This window comes from Aethalodelphis obliquidens, unplaced genomic scaffold, assembly GCF_003676395.1.
Source record: "Aethalodelphis obliquidens isolate GAN/ISIS:26980383/991018 unplaced genomic scaffold, ASM367639v1 scaffold23, whole genome shotgun sequence".
Lineage (NCBI taxonomy): Eukaryota > Metazoa > Chordata > Mammalia > Artiodactyla > Delphinidae > Aethalodelphis > Aethalodelphis obliquidens.
This window is the reverse complement of record NW_020837967.1, coordinates 8,711,354-8,730,664: the sequence shown is the minus strand read 5'-3', so window position 1 is coordinate 8,730,664 and position 19,311 is coordinate 8,711,354. Positions and strand designations below refer to the sequence as shown.

Sequence of the window (19,311 nt, the reverse complement as noted above, 5' to 3'; positions counted from 1 at the left end):
ACAGGCCGCCGGGCCGGGCGAGGGGAGCCGGGCCGCCCATGGCGAGGCCGCGCCGCCGCCGCCGCTGCTGACCCGGGGCCGCGCCGGGGCCGGGGCGCCCGCCATGGGGAACACCGCCTCGTGCTGCGTGTCGTCCAGCCCCAAGCTCCGCAGGAATGCCCACTCGCGGCTGGAGTCCTGCCGGCCCGACGCCGACTTGAGCCGCGAGGACACGGGCTGCAACCTGCAGCACATCAGCGACCGGGAGAACATCGACGGTGAGGCGGGCGGGCGGGGGTCCCTCCGATTCCTCCGACGCCCCGCGCCGCCTGAGCGCGCGCCCCGCATCCCGCCCGGCGGCCGTTGCTCTCGGTCTTTCCCCGCGAGCGGGCCAGGGTCTTCGCCCCCGAGAGCGGGCCTGGGCGGGGTCCAGGCCGGGCTCCGGCCGTCTGTCCGGCGGAGCCGCCTGTCTAGTTGCGCGCAGAAGGGTGAGGTCGTCCGTCCTCCGAAAGGCGAAGGGTATGGGGACCCTGGGCAGGCCGAGGACTGGGTGCCTGGGTCAGCTGCCCGGAAACTCGCCAGTTGATCCCACTTGCTGGCCTTCAGCCCATTTCCATGAAAAACTAACCTCCCCAAAACACCACCAACAAAAAGCTTTTTTTGGGGGGGGGGGGTTTAAGAGACTGCAGTCAGATAGCTTCACCAGAATTCTTTAAAATTTTTTCTTTACGGTATTATCACAGTGATTTGCAGAGAGCTTTGGAATAAGTCCCCTCGTTTTTGCTTGGGGCTGAATCACAGTCCCGTGAATTTCTGATTGATTGGAATGACTTTTGGTTTGGATTAGTGTTTGTAAAGGAAGTTAAAGGACTGATCGCTGCGCCTAGTAATGGTTGTTTATTTTATTGGTCTTACAGTACCTTTATTAGTACCATCTTATCAATAAGCGACGTGGTTTAATATCTACAGATGGGTAGTTTATGCATCATACAGTTTATAAGTTTTCACCTTAAAAATTGGAAATATATTTTTATGACAACTTGACTTTTTTTTTAACCATTGAATCTTTTCACAGTTGATGTGGTTGAACTAATCTGAAAAAATTTCTTGTGTGAATGAATTGGCACAAGCCTATCGTAATTTATTCTTGTCGCTTTTAGGATGGCACATTCCATGTAGTATGCAAAGCCAAATTTAAACTCTACCAAAGGGAAGAATTTTCTTATTGTTTGGCCTCATTTAATTTCTTCTAAATAGTAAATTCTTCTTTTTAGGACAACAACTTTATTAAATGAGTACCATATGTAAAAGAGACTAAAAGAATGTCTGGTTTATAGTAGGCACTTAGTAAATTAGGGCTCAGTATGACATTTCTAGTGGTGTTATTTTAGACTTCCATTATGTTGACCTACTCTTTAGTTGCCTTTGAACTATAACCGTACTTTATTTTTAAATTTATGCGTTTAAAAGCATCTAGCAGGATATTAAGTTCGGTCTGTCATGATCATTCCTATGGTCTCAAGCACCTGAAAGAAGTGGCCAGCATGTAATAAACACTAAGTATTGTGTTTTACAGGAATGAATGAATGATTTTGTTGTAGGAAATCATCACTTAGTCCTATATAATGTTGGAGCATTGAAGATAATTTCTCCCTTATGTTGTGCCCTAATATCAGGTAGAGGCGTTGTGTTTTAAATAATAGATTAAAATAATACAAACAAAAGGAAGACTCTCATTTCTTAGACCCAGGCTGCGTGTTATTATTGCCTATAGTAAGGAAACAGGAAAATAAAAGTAATTGTAATCAGCTATTTGGCAGTAAGGCTTAGAAGGATTTTGCCAGAAAAAAATAGAGTAGTGTTGTGTTCTTTCATTTGGAAGAAATCTAAGTTTTGGTCATCATTCGCTTTTGAGAAAACATTTGGAAGAGCAGCAGCTCTTGTTTTGGAGGTTTGGGGAGGTTTGAGAGACTATAGAGCAGGTTAAGAGGATTTCTAATCTGGGCTGTAGACGATTTCTAATCTGGGCTGTAGTGGCTTCTCACCCCAGAACCCAGTTGATATGAGGCTAGTTTAAACCCAGAAATACTAATTCACTATGTAAACAATGTTCTCTCTGTCTGCCACATTCAGTCAATAATACTTGTAGTATTTACCTATTTGGCCATTCTCAACAGTTTCAATTAGAGCAGAAATCTAGGACTGGGCTTTGGCATTAGTATGTGTAAAGCGCTCCAGGTGATTCTAAGATGCAGCTGGATTGAAAATCGCTGGCTGGGTGAGCCTTGGAAGTGTCATTGTTGTTCAGGGGCATTTTCCATGGAAATTCATTCTGTCCGAGGCTGGGAGAAGAGAATAGGTTTGCTTAAGTTGTAGTGTATAGATATACATATATATCTGTATTTTAACTTCTGATTATTAGGTGATTAGTAAACATGTAAAAACTGCATCTCAGGAGTTCTTGATTTTAGTAGGTAACAAAAGCTGAAGTGCCTAAGTACCATATTTCTTATACCCTGAAAGATCTTCCAGACAGCTAGTCTTGGAAGGTTCAGAGAAGTTCATGGAGCTGGGTTAGGTTAGTTTCTTTAGAGCACAAAGATATGAGGTTCATGTTTTCCCTGCCCAAACACAGCAGGTAATGTTTGTAGAATTTCAGTGACTGTGTTAGGCTTCCATGATGCCCACAGGCAACTTGCCTGCCTTTGTATTTAGTGTACCTTAGTGTTAGGTTATTCCTGTTTTAGAAATTTATATTAGACTCATCAGTTACCCAGGTATTACTCCTGGTAAAATTACTGTGAGATTGAGAAAAAACAAAAACACTTAGCAACAGTGATGGTAATAAGTACAACCCTTACATATTGCTTACTCTGTGATGGATGCTGCTTTAATGCTTGACATCAGCTCATTCATTCAGTCGTCGCAGTAACCCTGGGGGTAATATTATCCTTACTTTAAGACCAAGAAATGAGGCAGAGAGGAGAAATGACTTGCCCAAAGTTATGGAGCCAGTAAATGACTAGTGGAAACTTTCCACTGTTGCTTGACTAGCCATCAAATATTAACTAAATATTAACTAGTGTGGGGTTGCCTTCTGGGGTAGGCTCTGTGTCACTGTGTCGTATCCATGGTTTCTCTGGGAAGGACTTCCTCCATCTGTAACATGCTGGATTTACCAGATTAGATTATTTTTGTGGGAGGAGAAGAAGAGGAATGGACTGAAGAGAATTTAAAATTCGGTGAGACTAAATAAATCAGGATAATTGTTAACATCTGTACCAGAGTGTCAGTTTGGGTTGACAAACTCAAACCTCAAAATGATTGGGAGCCACTTCATCCAAGGATCAGCTGTCATCCTTGACAATCCAATAGCTCCCTCATCTCATATCCAGTCTGCTAGGAAGGCATGACTCTCTATCTTCAAAATATATCCAGAGTCTGACTCCTTCTTAAAACCTCTCCTGCTGTTGCAATCTAAGCAGCCTGACTGGTCTCCCTGCTTCTCCCCTTACCCACCACGGTCTGTTCTCAACACTGCAGCTGTGCTGAGATCCTTTTCAGAACTTTAACACATCACTCCTCTGCTCAAAAAACTGCAGCGACTCCTTATGTCACATGGAGTAAAAGCCTTACAGTGAACTTGACAGTGGAGTCCTTCCAGTGGACTCCAAGGCCCTTTGTGATCTGCCTGCCTTCCTCAATCACTAGCTCTTTCTAGCCACACTGGCCTCCTTCAGTGCTGTTCCCTGAACACACCAGACATGCTGTCACTCCAGGACCTCTGCTCTGTCGCTCTGCCTGGAATGCTCTTCTCCATGTGTTCTCTTGGCCAGGCCCCCTCAGCCCCTTCAGTCTTAGTTCAAGCCTCACTTTTTCAGTGAGGCCTTCCCAATCACCCCACTTTAACATTCCTCTGGTCACCCCATCAGCAATCCTAATATACATTTTGTGCACTATGATTTCTTAACTCCATGTCACCTGTAGTACATTGTATACACATATGTATGTATTGTAATAATATTTCTACTCTAGCGTACAAGTTCTGCTAGAACTTTTTTGTTCATTGATGTAACCTTAGTGCTTACAGTAGTGCCTGATACCTTGAAGAACTGCTTTAAATATTTGTTGAATGAATGAGTGAAGCCAGCCACTGAAGGACATCAGAGTCAGAGCATCAGTGTGTGTATTTATTGAGTGAGAGGAAGCAGAAGGAAGTAGAGAATGAATAAGACTTGTAATAATGAAAGCAGAGTGGATGTGAAACTTTTTGGTTGGTTTGCGTTTTAACCTGAGAGGTAAGCAGATAAGGTGATATCCTGAAAATGAAACTGAAGAAAGATTTCAAAGCATGACAAAAGAAAAAAACACGCCCAAACTGAAAGGAAACCAATGGCTGGTGGAAGTCTGTTTAACAGCGTGATATGTTTAGTCTTATTTCAGATGTCTCTTCAGATGAATGGCTTTAGCTGTGGTCTCACGTCCTTAAGGATCAAAGTGAGACTAAGATGCTTATAAATCAAAAAACACTAGATAAACAAATGTGATTATGAACATAGCCATTCATGTGACTTTCTTGGATTAAACGTGAAATGTGTTCTGGGATATATGGCACTGGTATCTGAACCTCCCACGGCCAGGGAAGCTGGAAGCTTGAGGCGCTCCCCCAGGCACCGCAGGGTAGCTGGGGAAGCCAACTGCTGTAAGGCTGGGGCGACAAGAGAGCTGGTAACAGACCTAAGTGCCTGTTTGGAGCAGGAGCTCGGACTCCTGCCCTTGGTTTCTGCGCTGTCTGCAGCCTATGGAAATTGATCCCTTCTGCGTTCTTTTTCTCGAGTCTCGGTCCCACTTTAACCTTTCCAGCCTGACGGGCAAAACCATGCCTGTAGACTTTGCTTCCAGGCTAAAATTTATTAGCAATGCTGCCTGTGAGGTTTGTGAAGATGTTCCGACCGAGTGTGGGCTAACTGCATACAGTGGTGGCTCCATGGAGCAATGATTGTGGCCCCCTGACCTCCATTCCACTCACTTATTTTCCTTCCTAATTTAGAATCAGGGAGTCATTTGCCCCTCACTTCACGGATGAGGAAGCTGAATCTTGGAAGGTGCAGTCTCTTGCGCAGGTCATGCAGATCCTGGAAGAGGGTAGTGAATCTCTTCACATCTTTCTCCTCATTTTACAGGAGAGGTAATCGAGCCTTAAATGTTAAGAAATTTGCTCAAGTTTCCACAGCTAGTTAGTAGCAGAGTTGGGGTCCAATTTATCCTTACTTGCTAGAGCGTCACACCTCAACTACCCTGTGATAGCTACTTAGGGAGGGAGTGATCTGTGCCTGGCCCACGCCTGTCTTGTTTTCAGAGTTTCAGTTGTTGCCTGTGTGCTTTTGGCTAACAGTACTTTGCGAATAGGATTTTTACTTTTCTGCTCCTTTTAGGGAGGAGTGAAGATTAAATAATTTTTTGGAATTGTAGATTTTCTCACCCTTTTCTACGAAGCTGATTGTTTCTATCATCTTAAGGAGATGAATTGCTTTCACATTTCTGGCTAGATGAAACTAACAACAGAAAGATTAAATCCAGGGCTTCCCTGGTGGCGCAGTGGTTAAGAATCCTCCTGCCAGTGCAGGGGACAAGGGTTCAAGCCCTGATCCAGGAAGATCCCACATGCCTTAGAGCAACTAAACCCGTGCCCCAGAACTACTGAGCGTGCGCTCTAGCGCCCGCGAGCCACAGCTGCTGAAGCCCGCGTGCCTAGAGCCCATGCTCTGCAGCAAGAGAAGCCACCGCAATGAAGCCCATGCACCGCAACGAAGAGTAGCCCCTACTCACCACAACTGGAGAAAGCCCACACACAGCAATGAAGATCCAACGCAGCCAAAAATAAATAAATTAATTAAATAAATTTTAAAAAAAGATTAAATCCATTCCTATCCAGAAAAGGGCAGAACCAAAAGGAAAACTATAATGAGAGGCAAGCCACGTGAGCAGCTTTGAAATCCTGTTTTAATCACGCAGGGTCAGAGATTTAGCTCCAGGCATATAGTGTTGGACTTACCTTTAAGGAAGTAGTGTTTGGTATTTTTCACAAGAGAGCAATTCACAGTATCATGCTTGTCATACTTCAAAATACAGATCCTTTAACGATTCAACATGTAGGCACCCAGGGTAAGTCTGTGGCACCAACATTTGATGTTAGAGCCTCTCGTGCTTTCAGTATCATTTTCAGCTGGTAACTGGAAGGAGGGAGAGAGCTCGCTCTCCCTGCAGCCTTTCGCGTCATCATGAAATGTTGAGTTTGTTGCTGGGAGTCTTGGGTAGGAGATCATTTCCTCTCTGTGCTCCAAGACTCACTGTTGTCCTATCCTGCCTTTCCTGAAGAATGAGAGAAGGCTCTTCCCAGGGGGTTTACAGAATGTGCCTCTGGGTCTGTGAAGTTGATGGAGGGCAAGGAGCAGGAGCCCAGTAATCAGGAGGTCTGTGCCCCGGACATGACTCTGCCTTTGCTGTGGGGCCTCTGCCCTAGTGAGCCACTTTCCTCTCTGCTTAAAAAAGCGTGCTTAAAAATACTGCCTTGAGGGCTTCCCTGGTGGCGCAGTGGTTAAGAATCTGCCTGCCAGTGCAGGGGACATGGGTTCGAGCCCTGGTCTGGGAATATCCCACATGCCGCGGAGCAACTAGGCCCGTGCGCCACAACTACTGGGCCTGAGCTCTAGAGCCCGCGAGCCACAACTACTGAAGCCTCTGCGCCTAGAGCCCGTGCCCTGAAACAAGAGAAGCCACTGCAGTGAGAAGCCCACGCACTGCAACAAAGAGCAGCCCCTGCTCATCGCAACTAGAGAAAGCCCGCGCGCAGCAACGAAGACCCAACGCAGCCCTAAATAAATAAGTAAATTTATTAAAAAAAAATACTGCCTTGACATATGACCCAAGGGACCTAAAATGAGACTAAAATGCTTAATAAACCAGAAAGTACTAGATGCACGTATGTCATTATGAACATGGCTCTCATGTTGATTTTCTTGGATTAAATATGCAGTGTGCTGCAAGAGCTACAGCAACCTGTGTTTGAACTTTCCATAGCCAGAGAAGGCAGAAGCCAAGGGGCTCATCCTACCAACATATCAAGCGTTCAGGGTAGTACCGGAAGGATAAGTGGAATTTTAGAGCTGGGTGGGATGAGGTTTTGCAGAGCTCTGTGACCTTTGAGTGGGAGCTTGGTGGCAGTAGAATTTGGAATAGAAATCATCCTCTTTCTAGCATTTATTGCTCTTCTGGGTTGCATCTTTCCAAAGTCATACCATGATGCCATGCAGTGAAAGTGGGATGAGTATTTGAGACAGCTTCTCCAACTCCTGGGGATACCCGGCCCCTCCAGCCAGCCGGCCGGTTGGCTGGCTGCCCGTGGAACTGGGTTCCTGGGAACGTCAGCCTGTGCCCTGACAGAGAGGGTAAGGCCAGGGATTTAAAAAACAAAATTCTTCAAAGAATAAGGTTTTTGAGGCATGCATACAGGTGCTTTATTATATTAAAATACTGCTTTAAATAAAGAGGAATTGATGGGCTGAAAAATAAGCACAGGAAGCCCTGAGCGAGTTTTTTGGGGCGGTTTGTGCCAATCTTTTTCATGGAAGAATCTGACTGGCTGGGTCCACAGCTGCAGAGAGGTCAGGGAGACCTCGCCCTCTGTTCCCTTTCTCAGCTGCTTGTGCTGCTGATAGCTGTTTCGTATGGCTCCCTTCCTTTACTTCTTCTGGGGCTTCTTTTGCTCTCTGCCAGCTTGGAAAAAGGGGTGTGCTGAAGCTAAAATCGAGTGTGGTTGGTCTGATAGCTGACACATTGGCAGGCTCCTCAGTCAGCAAGAGTTTGCCTAGAAAGCCTCTTGGTGACTCTGAGAAGAGAGATCATCTCAGGGACGGTCAGTTCCAAATTGCTACATTTTGGGCCTCTCTGTTGCCTTGCTGGGGAGGTTACACTTAAATACTGGAGTGGAAAACCTTGAAATCCTTTATTCTTCACCTTTGTCAGAATATTGACATTCTGTACAACAGTTTTGACTTTGTAAAGAAACTTTGTTTTTTTATTTGTTTTTCATATGGCTCAAAAATTGTACTGAAAGGGAGTTCTAAAATATTTGGTCAATGGTAACATCTCTGGGATAAGTGTCCAGTCTCCTCTGGTTATCCTACTTTGATTAAAAAAAATTCAACCTGATTTCATTATTTGATAGACACATTACCTAACATATGTAATTTTAATTCCTGGGTCATTCTTTTGTGGTCTTTGTCCCCTACTTGGGCTGTATAGTGGGGGCTCATTGGGTGTGATAGATGTGAGTGCCATGCTCAGCAGAGATGTACCAGCCTCCGCAGACATGTCAGCTGGCTCCTGGTACTGAGAGAAGTACAGCTGGAGTACACTAAAGATAATTGTTAGCAACTGCAATTACATCCTTGCCAGATTGCTTCGTGAGCTTTACAGAAATCTCAGTTGGATGGTGAAATGCAAGTCACTTCTATTTTGGACACCTCCGATTATAGACCTTGTGTCTCTGAGGAGGGTAAATAGGAAGTACTCGGCATGGGAGTTCACATGTAATATAGCTGTGTGTTGCAACAGTGTGTAGTGTTTGAAACATTTTGTAAGCACGTTTTCTTGTGGATGGATGATTCTGTTCCTGGTGGGGAAAGAGAAGCTATTAAAGATATTGTGATTATATTTGATAAACTCTTGTCTCACTCTGCAAATTTAGCATTAATCAGGGGAATTAGTGCATGGATGGATAGGTTAAGAGGTCTGTCCTTCACCTCAAGAAAAGGTTTCACCCCACATTTAGGATTCTGTCCAGGAATGAACCTTGACTTAGGATACTAGTTGATGACAGCTATTGAATTAAGTGTAATCGCAGTTGTCCTTTGAACTATCTCTGGTTTTTAGATGTGGATCTAGATTTTGTACAGTTGCTTACGAGTCCAGGTTTTAGGGCTCCCTGTGTGTCCTGCTGAAATCTAGGATGAGAGTTGAAGTTGTGATGCTGTGTTTAAATTCAGCTTCAAAAATTTCGAACTCACACATTCATCAAGCAGTTCTTTCATTTATAGTGAGCAATTATTTTTGTCAGTTTATGCGGATAATCTTTTTTTTCCCCTCAAGCTGTGTGTAAGTGATGGGCCGTTATTTTAATGTGTAGTTCTTGTTACTCCTTTGCTTGAAAGACATTGGTAAACAGGGTCTCTACAGAATTGGAGATTGCCTTCTGTCTTCGAGAGCTAAAGGCAATGAAGAGGGACGTTTACGTTAATGTTAGCATACATTTGACTCTTTTCTGTAGGTAAATCTAATGTCTAATTTTCTGTGTCTTGCATTTTGTCGGAAGTCTGGAGGAAGCATAACAAAGCTGCCTTTCAGAAGTGTGACTTGAAGTATCAACCGCACAGCTCTGAACTGGAGGAGGAGAGCACGGGTCCTTGCTGTGCACGCCGTTCTCTTCTGTGGAGGCTGGTGGTTCTGTCTGAGCCCTGCACCCGGGTGCAGACCCCGTGCGCTATGTAGTGTCTCCTCCGCAGCGGGAGGGACACTGCTTAGTCGCTGGCTTTGCAGCTGTCGGTGGCCCCTGGGTTTGGGGAGTGCAGGACTTGAACAGAGCGTGTGCGGAGGGGCTGCGGCGGCCTCAAGGAGGTGGGGGTGGGTGGGGACGACCCTGTGCAAGACCCCCGGGCGGGCACGGCCCCACGAGTGGTCAGTGCCTTTGCTCCTGGGCCACGTTGGGTGCCTCGTGCCCTTGAGAATGACTGGGGCTGGACGGCGCGCGGGGCTGTGGTTTTCAGGGTCAGTGGGGGTGGCCTGTTGGGGAGAGGCCCTGTGGGCTTCTGGTGTGGAACCAGGAGACACTGGACGACTGGACCTCATCGTCATCTCTCATTTAACCAAGAATGTTCTGGAAGGAGCCTTTGTTGAAGCCTAAGTTGGGTTTTTCGAAAATGGAAGTTATTCTTGTGTCTGGGGTAAAAAGGCACTGTGACAGGAACAGAGGGAAGGATGGAGGGAGTTGAGGATGGAGTGTGAGGACAAGACAAGAGTGGGTGGAGCCGGGTGAGCATGGGCTGCAGCCTGCGAGGGGACAGCGCTATCTCCCCTTTGTCTCGGTTCTGCACGTTTGTCACTGTCACACATCCGAGGCCATGGGCAGGCATGCCGGGCTCCAGGGGCACTGTGTGAACAACCCCGCTGTTTCCCCACAGGGCTGCTTTCTGTGCTCATTTGGACTCCTTAGGACGGGCACGTGCTCTGAGGTGGGGCTCCTCGTGGTACTGTGGACAGAAACATGTGCCCTTGACTCTGAGCTGATGGGGCCGTGGTGTTCTGGGTGCACCTGGAAGGTGTGTGATTCCTTTGTTCAAATTAAAAAGTCATGCGTTTATCTTCCGTATGCCTTCTCTTTTTTTTCCCCTTTCTTTTTTCCCTTTTTAGTGCAATACTGAGAGGCGTGGTACATTTTTCTTCTTTTAGCCAGCAGTTTTATTTTTTACTTCAACTTTAATATCAGCTAGTTTTTTGTGTGGGTTTTTCATATTTTCTTAGTACTCACAGTGGGCTTTCCTTTGAGAGTCTGTTTTGAGGAGGAATATAAAGATGGTCTCTTTGAGTTGGTAAAGCTCTGATGTGTTTTCTGACGTCGCTTTGGCTGGGTTTGAGTGCTCAGTGAAGTTTTGTATTTTTGTGGACCTTTTCAAATCTCATCACTGCAGCTGGGTGACCTGGCTTCCTGAGGCAGGTGGTGGGTGAACAGAAATGGTGTTTGATTCAGGGTCTGGTATTCAGGGTCATGCTTAATAGAAAACTTGGGGGGAAACCCTTCTGGGTGTCGTATCTGTGTTGCACTGTTACACTCTTGAGGAAAAAGTTTGGGGATGAACAGGCCATTTGATTTCAAGACTTGATTTGATTTGAGGTTTAGAAATTCAAGTCTTGATTTGTAGCTTGCCTAGGTGAGGAAAGCTCCAAAAAATGTGGTGATGCTGTATTCCTGACAGTTAAACCTTGCCTCTATGAATATTTGAACCCCAAATGTCAGTCCCTTAGTTGTGAAGTTACCTGTAAAGATAGAATGGAAGTGGCTCCTGAAGCTGAAGATGTTCCTCCAGAGCCTGAGGGTTGAAGGCGCGCAGTCAACGCCTGCGGCGCCCGTGTAGCACAGATCGCTGGTTAGGAAGCGTCCCCGTTGTCAAGGTGCAGCCTTGGATTAGCAAGGGGGTCAGCAGCCTTGCTGCAGAGCTCAGAGGGAAGCCGGCTGCCTGGGCCTTGACGGCAGGATTAAAACGGCTCCCGGCAGAAAGATGGGAGAACGGAGCGGTTGGGGCTGGCACTGCTTCTGGGGCTGCCCGTCCACGTGCTCTCAGAGCCCTGTAGCAGCACTGCTTGGAGTTACAAGGATGAGCCCCTCCTGGTCCGCATAGCACATCTGGATGTGACATGGAGATGAGCCATGCAGAGGCAGCCAGACCTTGGTCATTTTCTCTCTGTTCCTTCTGTATTCTGAGGCCCTCTGAAGTGACGTTCAGTATTGTTTTTAGAGTGAATCTGAAGTTTTACGAGGCCCAGTATATGCCCGTGTGCATGAAATAAGAGGTCTTTCAGGGAAGGAAGGTCTGGCCTTACCCAAGCGAAGTGTGTCATAGTTCTTTCAGCTGCTTTCGTGGGCAGGCTGTCTAGAGAATCTGTTTGCACAAGAAGAAATACGGCAAAATGTCTTCTGTACCACTTAAGGTAGGGGTAATTAGCAGTTCGTGGAGACCAGGAATGTAACTTGAGACAGAAGATGATGATTGTAGAATATTTTAAGTACTTTTATTTTAAGCATATAAAACAAAAGCGTGGGACACGATGAACAGAAGTGCTTCTTATTAGGTGCCCTTACGAGACCTCTTTTGGTGAACAGGTAACCAGTATATAAAGCGGTATCCAATATGAATTTGAATCCTATTCTCTTAGTAAACAGCAGTGCTCCTCTTGAATGTCTTCAGCCCAACAGTTTTTAGGGCCATTGCTCGTTACACGCTTTGGCCAGGTAGGTGTGATCACTGATACCTGCGTTGGCCATGTTGTTTGGTTTGCTCCTGAGGGTGTACGTAATTTCCCTGATTTTCAGGTATTATTATAAGACACTTGGGGTGTGATGTCTTGGCCTTCGTTTCACTTGTTTTGTTCCAGGAAGTCTACCTAGAATATAGCGTTTCCAGTACCGTTTTTATTTGAAATGCCGGTTATTGCTGAGGGTGGGATCAGTTTGTAGGATGACTGTGGCTGCAAAACTAATCACAAAGCTTTTTTTTTTTTTCTTTTTTCCTTTTTTTCCCCAGAGTTCAGAAGTGGTGACAGTTGTTTAGTTTGGAATTCTCATTATAGGTAAAAGAGGCCACATAAGCAGAATGCTAATGCTGTGAGGAACTAGACAAGCTGAGAAGTTGGGGGGGGGCTTCCTTTCCTTTTAAACTAACATGTCTAGCAAGTGGTAAATTCCTTGTGAGAAGTATTTCTAGAATGTGTTGTCTTCAGCCACGGAGAAGCAGGAGTTGGAGAGAAAATGGAATTCAGCAGCAAGTGTTGGCCGAGAGACGTCTGTTTTCCATCACTTAAAGGGGGAACTCATGGTGCCTGTGATGACTGGGCTCAGAGCCCTGGCTATCTTGGGCAGTGCTATGCTGGCATTTTGCATACGAGCGAGAATTTGATGTCCCCTGTTGGAGGTTAAGGTCCAGTTCTTCTACTGGTCAACAGATATTGGTCAATCCAAGTACTAATGAGTTCTAGGCTCCCCACTGGATGCTGGGAATGCAAAGATCAATGTAGCTCGGACTTTGCCCTTAAAGACCTAATGATCCTTTAAGGGAGACAGATACGCAGATAAGTGATTACAATACCATATACAGAGGTAGAAGGGAGGCTGAAATGATGATCTCTGTCCTAGGTGGTGAGGGGATGTGGTCAGGGAAGACTTTGCCAAGACAGCCTGGTGTCGAGGGCAAGAGGAGTGGGAGTGGGGAAGGGGCAGGAAAGGGTGCAGGGAAACTGTTTTAGAAAGATCCTGCGTGCATTGGGGCATAACTTCGTTTTGAAGTCAGTAGGTAATGTTGAACTTATCGGTGGCTTAGTCCCCAAACATCTTATTTAATGAATTATGCTCCTCAGGGGGACATTTGTTCTAAAAGATTTCATAATGGATGGATGTGCATTGGAGAGCAGTTTCTTGAGTATTTTGCATATACTCTGGATTCTGGGAAATGATTACTCAAAGTTGTAACGTGGAAGACAGAATAATGTCTTGAGAACTGTAAAAGCAATGTGCTGTTTTTGTTGGGTATGAGACATGAGCCTTCATAGAATCACGGAGCGTTCATACCATCAAGTACCACCGAGATCCTCACGCTTCAGGTCAGGCAGCCAAGCTGCTGGGAGGGCTGCTCCCCAGCATCACACGGCTCGTTCCGGGTGGCGTGCAGGCAGGAAAGTCTCCTGATGGGAGATAGGGTCTTTCACACTGGTTTTCGCCAGAAGATTAAATATTCCCCAAAGGAGATTAACCTTTTTTTTTTTTTTTTGGCTGCGCTGGCTCTTCGTTGTGGCACGTGGGCTAATCAGGCTGTGTAACAAACTACCCCCAAATTTAGTAGCTTAGAACAACAGTATTCATCATCTCTCAGTGTCTGTGAGTTGGGACTCGGGCACACCTTAGCTCAAGGTCTCTGGTAGAATTGCAGTCGAGCTGTCAGCTGAGGCCATGGTCCTCTTAGGGCTCAACCAGGAGAAGAGAATCTCCTTCCAAGGCCTCAGGTGCTCGTTGGCTGCTGGCTTCAGACATCAGTTCCTTGCCTTGCCAGCCTCTCCAGGGGCAGCTCCCACCATGGCAGCTGGCTTCCCCTAGAGCAAGTGATCTGGGAGGGCAAGAGAGACCCCTAGGGTAGGAGCCGCCGCCTTTCTGTACCTGAGTTAGAAATGGCATTCCGTCATTGCTCAAGTCTGGCCCACACCCAAGGGGACAGTGTTACATAAGAGTGTGAAAACCTAGAGGTGTTTGGGGGGGCTATATTGGAGGCTGCTTACCGCAGGCACTAAACAGGATTCTTTTGCTTGTATGTAAGGGTCGTCCACTAAAACTGCTTGAGCAAAATGGGTGGGAAGTGCAGGAGGGAAGAGTTATTGCAAGTATGTGAAGATATTTCATGGAAAGCAAGGACCAGGAGCATACCTGAGTCTCATAGGGAACTGGAGTTGGGAGTTGGACAGCCTGTAGGAACAGAGGCAGCTGTCTCTTCAGTTTACTGTTAAATTCTCTTGTCAGGCTTAGTTGGTCTTATCTTTCTCCATGTCTCAAATTTATTTTTCTGTCAATTTTTATTCTCTCTGTAAAATTCCTTCCTTCCTCCCTCCCTGCCTCCCTCCCTCCCTCTCTCCCTCAATTCTAAGACCACAAAAGACTGACTAGAATCTCAGTGTTCCAGTTTCCCAGGAGAAAGGATTGCATGCACTCCACCCAGCTAATGGGGTGGCTTCCCCTGTGATAAGTGTCCAGTCAGCTGTGGTGGGTGAAGGTCAAGGTGGGGGTCTGGACATGATTACAGAAGCTTTACCTCTGTTGTTATGGAAGTGGATAAAAGGGTGAGGTTGCAGGGGGTGGTGATGGTTGGGGGAAGCACATTTCAGAGAAGGGCATTTGGAAATAATTTTATCAGATATGTATTTTTAAAATCCATGTTTCAGTTTTCCCTAGTAGGAAAAGGAATTCCCTAGTAGACCTAAAATGAATGAATTTGGGTAAAACTCAAGTTAGGGATAAGTTTTGCAAATAGTTTGGAAAAGAGGGACCTTAGCAGAAAAGCATGGTTATCTCTATTAAGAAATTTAAAAAACAGTCTTTGAGACATCTGTTAATTTGAAAGCTGGGAGACTTATTGGTTACTAAAATTGCTGTTTCTCTTTCTTGCTCTTTCTGAGCTTGCCCCTTATAAATTCCAGGTTTATCCACTTAAAAAAAATGCTCTTACACTGTGAACATCTGTCAGCTTTCCTATCTTAGATTTTTTTTTTTAGCAGTTTATGTAACTTGAATTGAAATAAGCATTTTTGTTCTGTTCTAAAACTGCCCACTTAAGTGTGTTCATAACACTGTTTTTGGCTTTAATTGATTTCAATAAATTATAAAGGTGCACAGAAGGTTTTTATTGACATTTTTGCACACTTTGACTTAGCCGTAAGAAATTTTGTGTTATAAAGATAGAAACTGAAAGCCTTTCCCAGAGGTATCTTTCGTTTTGCTTTGTAGACAAGTTGGTTGGCTGGTTTTGAGTTTTGTTTTGGAGTTTGATTTGAACAGTCCAATAGCGGCAGCAATTAAAGCAGATTAATATGCAGTGAATACTTAAGCTTGTACATTTTAGGATGTTGCTCTGTTGGTTAAAAATTGAAACTGGCAGAATGGTCTCTGGGAATGCTAAGCCCTTACAGGTCCCTGGGTGGGGGGAGCCGGCAAGTGGCGTTGGCACAGGTGGGTGTGGAGACCCAGAGGGTGTTCTGAGCGTTTCAGAGTCTGCTGGTTTTTGCGAGGTTTGCCAGTTGGTGCTCCTTTGGAAAAGTCAGCTCCCACTATTTACCCTAATACATTCCTCACACAGTACTCCATTATTGTAGATGTAGATTTGGTAATGACGCTGCTATTTCCTGTTAGAATCTGGTAGGGAAAAAGACTGTCGACTGCAGTTGCAGAATCTCTGGGACGATGCAGCAAGTTTCTCCAGCTTCTTCATGTTAGTTGCTTCTTATGATCCATTCTCTTCAATCTGTTATTTCTTATAATCCAGTCTTTCTCCCCTTTACACACGTGGAGTTGATCTTGTCCCTCTGCTTACAGCCCCACTTGGCCTTAGTTGGGTTCGCTCAGACACAATCTCCTTCCCGCGCCCCTGCCTGTGCACAGACCTCTTTCCTCATCTAGCGACTCCTCGGTGCTTCTCAAACTGCCAAGCCTGCCCCTGTCTCAGGGCTGTGCATCCTTTATTCCTCCTGCCTTGCGTGCTCTTCCCAGGCTCGCTCCGGGGCAGGAGTGCACGCAGAGAGGGGAGCCTTCTGCCACCACCCAGCCCCAGCCCTAGGCCCATTGCTCTCTGTCACTTTACCTTGTTTGCCTATTTGTTATGTGCCCTCCTGCCATCCTCCGCCTGCCAGAATGTAAACTCCAGGAGGGTAGGGACTCTGTCCATCTTGATCCCCATTACCTAGAACAGCACTTGGCACATAGAAGGTGCTCAGTAAGTATTAGAACAGTAGAGATAGTGCATTCATTTCACATCTAATAAACGTTTTGTGGTTCTTGACCTTGGTATTTTTAAAGAGCACAGGCCAGTTATTTTAAAATTACCCCTTAGTTTGGGTTTGTCTGATGTTTTCTCTTGATTTGCTTCAGGTTCTGCATTTTCAGCGGGAGTACCGCAGAGGTGGTGCATCACGGACAGGGGCACACGTGTCCTGTTCATCCCAGGGCTGCTGATGTTGACTTTATACTCGGTTAAGGGGTGGTACCATCTGGGTTTCTTCAGCATAATGTAGCTTTAATTAATAGTAGTAATTTGTGGGGAGATTGAGACTATGTAAATGCCCTGTTTCTGATCAGTTTTTTCTCGTGAGCTTCAGTGTCCATTGGTGACTTAGGTCCTCCCGTGTTTTGGGTGGGCATCTGATGTGCGGGCGAGCTCTTCTCATTTATAGATTTGCCAGTTTGGAGTCATGGATTCTTATTTTATTCAGTGAGTTGCAATATGTTCTTCTTATTTTTTGTTGTTGCTCAGATTGTCCCAGATTTGGTTGGTGGGAGCCTCTTCAAACTGCAAACTGGTTTCTTTATCAGCTCTGTCCTTTTGATATGTCCTCCTCATTCCTTGAACACTTCCTTAATTTCTCACAGGATATTTGCCTTTTAGAAATAATTTTTCTCTTGGTTTGGAAAACGTTTTCTCCCTTAAGAAATATGGATGCAATATTTTCCTTTACAGAACATCACAGTAACGTCAGTAGCCAATCTTGGTGCCTGAAGATGTGGCCTTAAGCAAGTCTCTCTTTTTGTAAACTCACATGATTTTGCTTGCTGGTTCTGTGAAATCAGAGAGCTGGCAGGTTATCTGCCGGTAGCTCAGGGACAAGATAGTTGAGTGAGATGTTGACAGTATTTATTGAGTACTGCCAACGTGTAAAGCCTTCTACCTGGAGCTGGAAAAACTGAAGACAAGCGCCCACTGTGCTCCCTGGGGTGGAGGGTTTAGTGGAGGAAGATGAGACTGTGCATAAGAACAAGTGAGGTCGGAAAGGCGAACTTTGGTAACGAACTGTCCTCTTCACCGGCTCACACACAGAGGGCAAGGCAAGGCCAAGGCCTGACCCGTTTGACCTATAAAGATATGACAAATCACTTTCAGATTTAGATGATAGATTACCTATACAGACAAAGGAGCCGGCGTCCCCAAATGCTTGTGAACCACACACCAGAAAGGGTGACACTGAAATAAAAGGGACCAGTGACTGTGAGTTGCAGGCACCCTGCTGCTGTGAAGCCAAGTCTGTGTGGGTTTATGTTCTGGACGTCTACTCAGAGCAGGGTGGTGTGTGTGGAAGGCCCCATACTTCATCAGAACCTGGGAGGCAATCAGAGAGGGTGGGAGGCCGATGGGAGTTGGCCTCTGCCATGGTCTGAGAGTTTGTGTCTCCCCAGAATCCACATGTTGGAATCCTCATGGCCATTGTGTTGGTGTTCAAGTAGGGCCTTTGGGAGTGCTTGAGTTGTGAGCGTGGAGCCTTATAAAAGAGAGTTCAGAGCACTCCCTTGCCCCTTCCACTAGGAGAGGGTACGGTCAGAAGCCTGCACGCCGGAAGAGGGCCCTCACCCCACCGTGCTGGCACCCTGATCTTGGACTTCCAGCCTCCAAAAGTGAGAAATCAATTTCTGGTGTCTGTAAGCCATCCGGGCTGTGGTATTCTGTTACAGCAGCCGGAACAGACTAAGACAGCCTCCTGGTGCTCCTCAGACCCTCCTCTCGTGCTCTGGGAGGGGCGTGAGGTGCTCCTCCAGGACACATCTGCTTCCGGGGCTGTGTAGAGGAGGGTGAGGTTGCTGGGGCACCGTGGCGGAGCCGTTCTGCACTTTTCCACTTGTAATATGGTTGACACCTCCACGCGGAGATGTCATATGGCCTCTGACGGTCGCTGACCTGGTTGTTGCACTCCTTCCTTGTCCTGATCCACTTGGCTACACATCTGTTCTGTGATTAGCTCTTGTGTGCATCAGGCTGTTCCTGGGACCTTTTTTTCTGTCCAGTGTACTCTTTATATCCAACCTAAACCCCTAGATGGCATTTGTTTGAGAATCCTAGGTCAGGCTGTCCTGAGTGCTGCGTTTTGGAGCATCTGGTTTTGGGTAGTAGGCTCAGCTGGTCAGAGTGGCCCAGGAAGATTAATATGTTGGAGCTATGGGAACTAGATGTGAACAGGAAAAGACTGGAGCCAGTGGGAAGTCTGAGGTGGGATGGGGGTCTTGGAAAGAAGGTTATGGACGCACCCTGCTGCCACACCCCCCAGCCCCAGACAGACTTTGAGTCCCTCAGAGCACCCACCCCGCCCACCGGAGAGAATGAATGGAGCAGCCTTGGAATTCAGGATCCTTGGAGACGGCAGGATGCTGTGTTGGTGAATGGAAACTGGAGAAGGAGGAGGAAGAATTGGCTTTGAGGAAGGAGAGGGTAAACTTTGGGGGCATAGACAGGTTTTACACAGTCTCCCTCAGTGTTAAGTGATAATTAGTTTTTACAAAATTCATTTTAATATATTCCTGTTAAGAATGTAATTTTCTAGGTCTAGTAATGTGAAAGGATCTGAATGTTCTCATCCTCAAAGAAATGATGAAAGGATCCAGACTTATAGTCATTTTACTTGATGAAAATGTGTGTTTACAGCAGCTCTTGGTGATTTGGGATTCTTTGATCTCGTTTCTCATATGACTTCTGGTCTTTTAGCCCTTCACCCATAATTCAAAACAGAGGAGGCAAGTAGGGGTGAAATTCAAGTATTTAGATTTAAGTAAAGGTTCTTTTGATTATTCCTTTAAGTTATTCAAGCTAGCATGACACAAAGTTGACTGAATTTTACGTCCTGTTTGTTCCACATATAATTAGATATACCAAAAGATTGCTTTCTGACCACCAGACATAAGTTTTTTTTTTTTTTTTTTCAGACATAAGTTTTTAAGTTGGTTCAATATAACTAATTTAAAAATACGATGTGGTGGAGTGGTCAGAT

At 45.8% G+C, this 19,311-nt stretch overlaps 1 protein-coding gene across 1 annotated transcript in view; it reads left to right on the top strand.

Annotated features, from left to right (window-relative positions):
• The window catches only part of CCNY (cyclin Y), a 127,334-nt gene continuing 108,023 nt past the window's right edge, over positions 1-19,311 (top strand). Inside the window, exon 1 of the mRNA XM_027121702.1 lies at positions 1-257. Coding sequence (XP_026977503.1) covers positions 104-257 — 154 coding nt within the window. The 5' untranslated portion in view covers positions 1-103. The remainder of the gene's footprint in view (positions 258-19,311) is intronic.